This window comes from Orbicella franksi, chromosome 5 (assembly GCF_964199315.1).
Source record: "Orbicella franksi chromosome 5, jaOrbFran1.1, whole genome shotgun sequence".
Classification (NCBI taxonomy): domain Eukaryota; kingdom Metazoa; phylum Cnidaria; class Anthozoa; order Scleractinia; family Merulinidae; genus Orbicella; species Orbicella franksi.
The window spans coordinates 14,804,901-14,812,169 of NC_138149.1; the positions used below are offsets into that span (position 1 = coordinate 14,804,901).

General features: G+C 40.5%; 1 protein-coding gene and 1 pseudogene across 1 annotated transcript; both read left to right on the forward strand.

Moving 5' to 3' along the window:
* The first annotated feature begins 293 nt into the window (after positions 1-293).
* Positions 294-1,579, forward strand: LOC145487797 (uncharacterized; annotated as a pseudogene).
* Positions 1,580-4,017: 2,438 nt separating this feature from the next.
* On the forward strand, positions 4,018-4,611 carry LOC145487798 (uncharacterized). The gene has a single exon (XM_081466600.1). The coding sequence runs from the start codon at positions 4,018-4,020 to the stop codon at positions 4,609-4,611; it is 594 nt and encodes a 197-aa protein (XP_081322726.1).
* The last annotated feature ends 2,658 nt before the right edge of the window (positions 4,612-7,269 follow it).

Genomic DNA, 7,269 nt, shown 5'->3' on the forward strand with positions numbered 1-7,269 from the left:
GACCTTTTAGTTTTCCAGTGCATGCAACTTTAGTAATTAAGATTGTGTTGTTTTTTTCTTGTCACGCCTACTACCCACACAATGTGCAAACTTTAATGGAGGTGAGACTTCAGCAATCAATTAGTAAACAGCTATTGTTCCAATCAACCAATCCAAACGTGTTTTTTACCAAATTGAAATTTTGATCCTAGGGAACTGTACAAAAGGTGGTCGACTCTTACTCAGGTATCATATCAGCATTGAGCTACATTCGCTACTTTATCAAAACAGTCAAATTTATCGTCATCGTTAACATGTCTGCCGAGTGTATTGCTTGTCAGAATCCAGTACGAGTGCGTCAGCAAGGCCTCCAATGTGATGGTTGTTTTTGTTGGCAACATCGTACTTGTGGAACGGGAATCTCCCAGTGTGATTACCATTTTGCTGTGCAAACTGGTGCTTCCATCGATTGGCACTGTGTTATCTGTCTGTCTCTGTCTGAAAGTACACCTGTCGCTGAGAGTACGCCTGTTGACCTCACCGAGTCTATGTCCAGCCTCTGCCAGCCACTTGTCAAACTGCAGGGATGCGTGTTCCATTGGATGCAGGCTCTATGGAGAAAGGTGAGATGAAATTTCATTGAAATTGACAACAACGTGCGACCATTTTAATTTGGCCACATTAATAAAAATAAATAAATACAAAAAGCAAAAAACAATGAGTTAGATTTAATAGACACAAAAAACTACTAATTTTAATTACTGAAAGAAGCAAATCAATTCGAACTACAAACATTTTTAACGAAATTAGTTATTTAAAAAAACTACTAATTTCTATTGAGATCACAATTACTGAAAGAAGCAACTCAATTCGAACTAAACATTTTTAACGAGATTGGTTATTTACAAAAAAAAACCTACTAATTTTAATGGCATAGCTAAATTGTATTCATTTTTTTCCCTAGGTTCATGAATTTGGTTTACAGAGTTCCTACAGCCATGATCGAGGGACCTTCCACTTCATAAGAAAGATGCTAGCTCTGCCTTTCCTGTCAGAGAATGAAATCTGGCTGATGTTCAACCGCCTCCAGCGCAAAGCTCCTGTCTCATTGCAGCCGTTCACTGAGTACGTGGCCAGCAACTGGATCAGCGGCACCACCTGGAGCCCATCAGACTGGACAGTGTTTAAGAAAGCCGTGAGGACAAACAACGACATTGAAGGGTGGCACCATGGTCTCAACCGCCAAGCCTCCGGACGTGGACAGCTGCCCTTGTACCTCCTACTTCAACTCCTGCACAAAGAGGCCAAACTTATTGCCCTGCAGATCCGCCTTGTGTCTGCAGGAAACTCAAAAGGATCCAACGACGTAAATACCGCGACCTCCAGACCAAACTGTTCGACTTGTGGGACCAATACGAGGCCAATGAACGGTCAGCCAAGCAGTTCCTGAAAGCCTGCTCCTACCTTAATGCACCAAGGGACTAGGCGGATAAACCAAAAAAAACAAAAAAAAAAAAGAAATGGCTCCTTTAGGAGCCACCAAATGAAATAAAAGCAATGATCAACAATGCAATACATAGAATCCAGAAAAAAATAAAAACGTGACAATTCTTTTGATAAAAATATAAAATCATAGAAAAAACCGAATAACTTTTGCAAACTTCTCTTTATTCAAAAATGTAATCTTTTCCAAAAGCTCCCTTTTCTAAAATTATTGTTTAAAGTAAAAGAACAAGAACAAAGCGGAATATTAGCAGTGCTTCATCGCTGTAAAGTCCTCAAATTTGAAGTGTACATACGTCATTGCTGCGTTGTCATGACAAGTTTTCAACCAATTACGCGCGGTAAAAGTGACACGACATTTACCGATTGCGAATGTCGTTTCTCTCGAGTAAGCAAAACTATGAGGCCGACAACAATAAGAATTAACAAGAACTGTTCAAGTTCCTGCGCATTAACGGGATTTTGGGGGATTACAACGGATAAGAATTTGTGTTAAGGAAAGTAATCAAACGAAGTGATATTTAGTGTATTTTGAGAGATTATGATGTATAAGAATTTGTGATGAGGAAAGTAATTGAACAAAATGATATTTAGTGTTACAGGATGTTTAAGCGAACGCGACTGGAAGCTGCAGTAGTTAATAATCTGAACTGACATAAGTCTTAAGTTGAAAATCAGTCCAACTCCAACATCAAAACGAAAAGTTCACGATGAATTTCACTAATTTCTTACATGGAGTGAAGTAACTTCTGTATGGGGCGAAGTGACTTCGATTATGGGGCGAAATGACTTTTGGTTGGGGCGAAGTGACTGGGAGCAAAATGACCATGGGGCGAAATGACCGTAAACCATACGGCATTTTGCCTATTAGCCAGGATATAGCTTTGTTTTGTTGGTTTCGCTTATTTGCCAGAAAATAGCATTACTGGTTCAGGATGATTTTTAAATTCACTCAAGGGAGGGATTTCGTGTTTGTGCCAATTACTGTTATGTAATATAAGAGTTTGATTGAGTAATCGGATGATCTAGAAGCACATGATTGCTGTATATAAGGTTGGGAGAATGTTGTAATAAAATTAATTGCAATGTGAATGAAGTGTGTTTTACTGCTTATTCCATCGTGTGTGTCAAACACTGAAAGGTCGCTTGTATTTCGCAAAATAATATTTATGGCAAAAGGCCAGTCTGAAATGCAAAAAATTAAATGTATTCCTTTGCCTTCAGGTCTTTTTGGACCTTTTAATGTCAGTGTTATTCTTTTTGTTTTATTTTATGTATGTACATTTAATTCTTCTCTTGGTTTGTGTTACACACATGTTTTTCAAATGCTATCAAACAATCAAACATATCTAGAATGCAAATTGGATGTCTTTTGTATCAGCATGCAAAATCAAACTCCAATATGCAAATTTCAACAGTGTAATCTGTCAGAAACTGTGAAAACTGTTGAACCATATGAGCAGTTTGTTGGTTCTCTGAGATCTGTGGCAACACCCTTTGCTTTAATTCTTAATGACTAATCTTTGTGATATCAAAGGCCTATCAGTAAATGTCAGGGGACTAAACAAATCACTAAAACGTCGCGCCGTGTTTAGGTGGCTGCTTCATCAGAACAGCTCCTTTATCTTCTTGCAAGAAACTTACAGTCCAAAAGAATGTGAAAAAGCCTGGCAAGCAGAATGGGGAGGTGAAATTGTCTTTAATCACAGTTCGAATCATAGCAAAGGGACCATGATTTCATCCAAAATTAAATTTCAAGATTGAAAAACAAATTACCGACAAAAACGGTAGATACATAAGTTTAGACAGGATGTTTTCAGATACATGACTTCTACTTGTAAACATTTGTGCACCAAATGATGTCCATCTACAAGACTTCTTTTTTAAAGAATTACAACATCAACTTAAAGACTATGCAGAAGAAACAATAATCATAGGTGGGGACTTTAATTGTACGTTGACTGACAGATAACAAGGGTGGCAATACTTTCTCCCAGAAAATACCAGTAATCCAAGAAATTAATAAATTATGCAATATGTATGAGTTAACTGACATCTGGAGGCAACGAAACCCAAACAAAGAGAAGTTTACATGGCAAAATCAGTCTTTTAAAATACAATGTTGTCTTGATTATTTTCTAATTTCTAGACAGCTAATGAACCTGACCAACAAATGCACCATCACTTTCGCTCCAGAAAAGGACCACTCTGCTATTTCTATTCACTTTAAAAGTGAAGAACTCAAACAAAAAAAGGTCCAGGTTTTTGGAAATTTAATCACTCACTCCTTCATGACGAAAATTGCGTGTCATCGTTGCGTGTACAACTCGAAAACTTCAAGCAACAGTACATTGATATTGAAGATTTAAATCTGAGATGGGATCTGATTAAAATGGAGATTAGAGGTTTTACCGTGAAATATTCCAAAAACAAGATCAAGATGCATCACTCAAGGACTGCATTCTGTCTGGGCCGGCACTCCAGCCTAATCTTGTATCAGTTCTGCTTAGATTCTGAAAGCCTAAAATTGCACTAATGGCAAATGTGGAGATGTTTCTCCAGATCAAGGTTGATAAGAAAGACCAGGAAGTCCTGCGTTATGTTTGGAAGGATCTTAAGAGTGATGACGCACCAAGAATTTATCGATTGCAGAGGTTTGCATTTAGCATTAATTGTAGTCTGTTTCTAGCTATTGCTACAGTTCAACACCACGCTAGGGAATGTAAGGAAGAGTTCTCTGCCGCATCCATGGAAGTCCTGTGCAACATGTACGTGGATGATTGCCTTACTGGAGATGACAGTGTTGAAGCATCAGTTGAATTACAGAAGTCTTTAGACAAGATGATGAAGCATGGTGGATTTAACCTGACAAAGTGGGCCAGTAGCTCTGAGGAAGTCCTCAGCCACATTGCCAAACAAGATCAGGCACAATCGAATACCACTGATTTCAGCGAGAGTGAACCTCTTAAGGCACTGTGCATTTGCTGGAATACGATAACTGACTCTTTTCTGTTGAACATTCTACAAAGTGTACTCAAGATGAATGACCCTGAAATGAAGAGAAGTCTTTTGAGTATTGCGTCGAGGATATTTGACCCCAGGGACTACTCACCCCGTTCACAGTTATAGCTAAGATCTTGTTTCAAGATCTTTGGCAGAGAGGGCTGAGTGGGAGGATCGGCTTGATGAAGAGGTTGCTGCTCAGTGGTGATCCTGGAAATCAGAACTCCCTTGTCTAAGTCACATAACTATTCCTCGCCACTTCATGGCAAATGGAAGATCAATCATCGAACTTCACGGGTTTGGTGACACTCCGCCAAAAGCTTACGGTGCAGCCATTTACATCCGATCTATGGATGCTGCTGGCAAGGTTTCAACCCACCTAGTTATGTTCAAATCAAGAGTTGCACCTACAAAAACTGTCTCGCTTCCAGGATTAGAGTTGCTTGCAGCTGTTATTAACTCATGGCTACTGAAGTTCCTTGCAGCATCTTTGTGTCTCAAACTAGACCGGGTGGTGTGCTGGACTGCCAGCATGGTAACCCCACAGTGGATCAGGGGATCAAGTTCCCAGTGGAAGACATTTGTGGTGAATCGTGTCGCTGAAATTCAGTCCACCTGGGATCCTCAACACTGGAAACATTGTCCTGAAGAGGACAATCCGGCTGATCTGATTACCCGCGGATTGTTATTAAAGGTCTTAGCTGAAAACAGCCTATGGTGGAATGGGCCAAAGTGGTTGGCTTCAAACTGTTGGCCAACTGAAAGGCAGGGAAATGCAGAGTCTTCTGAGATTGTTGAAAGGGAGAGGAAGCCGAAACAGGTGACAAAGCATACATGTGCTGGACTTGCCAAGGAACCAATAACTGATGCCTGTCGATATGAGAAATGGTTGACCCTTATTAGAGTAACCGCATACGTGCTGCGATGGGTTTGAGTCTTCAAATCTGGAGAAAGCTCAGCATCAAAGGAACTGTCAGCTGAAGAGCTGAAAAATGCCAAGCTGAACTGTTATCATCAAGTTCAAAGAGAAGTGTACCGAATCGAGTATGCACAGCTGGAGGCAGGCCAACCATTACCCAAAACCAGTACTATCTTGAAGTTGAATCGTTACTTTGACAAGGAAGATCGGGTGTTACGAGTAGGAGTAAGGCTGCAATATTCCAATCTTCCAGAGGCGACTAAACATCCAATCATCCTGCCACATGGCCATCCAGTTGTCGAGAAAATTATCCAGAGTGTTCACAATGAATTACTTCATGCCGTGCCGTGATCTGTCAACCAACGCATTCTTCCAGGCTTTCAACCGTATGATCAGTTGGAGGGGACTTTGTAGTACCATTTGGTCAGAGAATGCCAAGACCTTTAAGTGTGCAGATCACCAGATTCGAAAGCTTTACAAGTCACAATCATCTGACAGTGATCAACCCTGGAATGACAGAGATCAAGATGAGCTCCAAGCTAAATTGGCGTGGTGGCTGGTGGGAAAGATTGATATGGAATGTGAAGGAGCCTCTTCTAAAGGTCTTAGGGAAAGCTTTGTTGTCCTATGCAGAGTTAACAACAGTCCTTACCAGAATCGAAGCTGTCATTAACACCTGACCCCTCACAACAGCAAGTGATGATGTCAGGGATCCTACACCCATAATGCCCGCTCATCTTGCTCTTGGAAGATCACTGTTTGACCTTCCTGACCTTAAAGAGGTCCCTGTTAATGAAGACACAACAAGGCAACGTTACCTGTACCAACAGAGGCTCGTTAATCACTTCTGGAAACGATGGCGAGGAGAGTGTCTACATCAGCTATCCATTCAACCTAAATGGAACGAAGAGCAACCAGCCCTTAGTGTTGGAGATGTAGTCCTGATCTCCGAGGACAACGTATCAAGGGGAAAGTGGCCAATGGGACGAGTTGAGACATTGTTTCCTGGAAAGGATGGCCTTGTATGCACTGTTGAATTGAAGACACAGAAAGGAAACCTATGCAGAGCCATTCAAAGGCTACATCAACTGAAAGTGAGTAATCATTCCCTTAGCACAGAATGTTACGATGGAGAAGCTCACGGTGGGGAGTCAAAGAGCAAGGTTAAAGAGAGTACAGGGAAGAAGAGATCTTCACAAGCTGTAAGGAGTCCAAATGCAAATCTCCGACAGCGTCGGAAAGGTGGGTAGGATGTTGAGGCCCGAACCCACAGTGGAAGAGTCATACGAGCTCCTAAGAGACTGGACATATAACTTTGCCACCCCTCCCCAGGCATTGTTGAGTTATTGTTGTAATATTATATTATGGTATGTCTTACGTGTTGAAAAACACGTGTGATCACAAGTCAAAGATTTGATTGTAGGCTATTTCGAGTTGTCCATTGAGAGTAAGCAAGTGAATCTTTCATTGATATGACGAAACAAAGACAATACATATTAAACTGAACACCAATATTTCAATTTTAATTTTTTAAGAGAATATTATGATACCATTAAGAAAAATTTTTAGGTAGAGTTAATACAGTGTCCCCAATTAGTCCACATGGGCTAAATATATTGACACTTAAATTAAGTTCTTAGTTACTTACTTAGCTGACTGAGGCACCATTGTGTTTGGTTCCTGGGTAGACATCATCAGCAATCGCCGCCCCAGACTCCCTAAAATGCAGTCACGCAACACTTCAAGTGCGACTTTTAATGGGCGTAGAAAATCAAGGATTCAACCAAATTCAAAAATTGTTTTGCCCAAAATGCTTTGAATAACAAGTGGATTCATTATAGCAAGAAAATTTTTTGGGTTAGGTG

Excerpts from the sequence above, each read along its gene's own strand:
- LOC145487798 (XM_081466600.1), top strand. The coding sequence starts at position 4,018 with ATGGCAAATGTGGAGATGTTTCTCCAGATCAAGGTTGATAAGAAAGAC.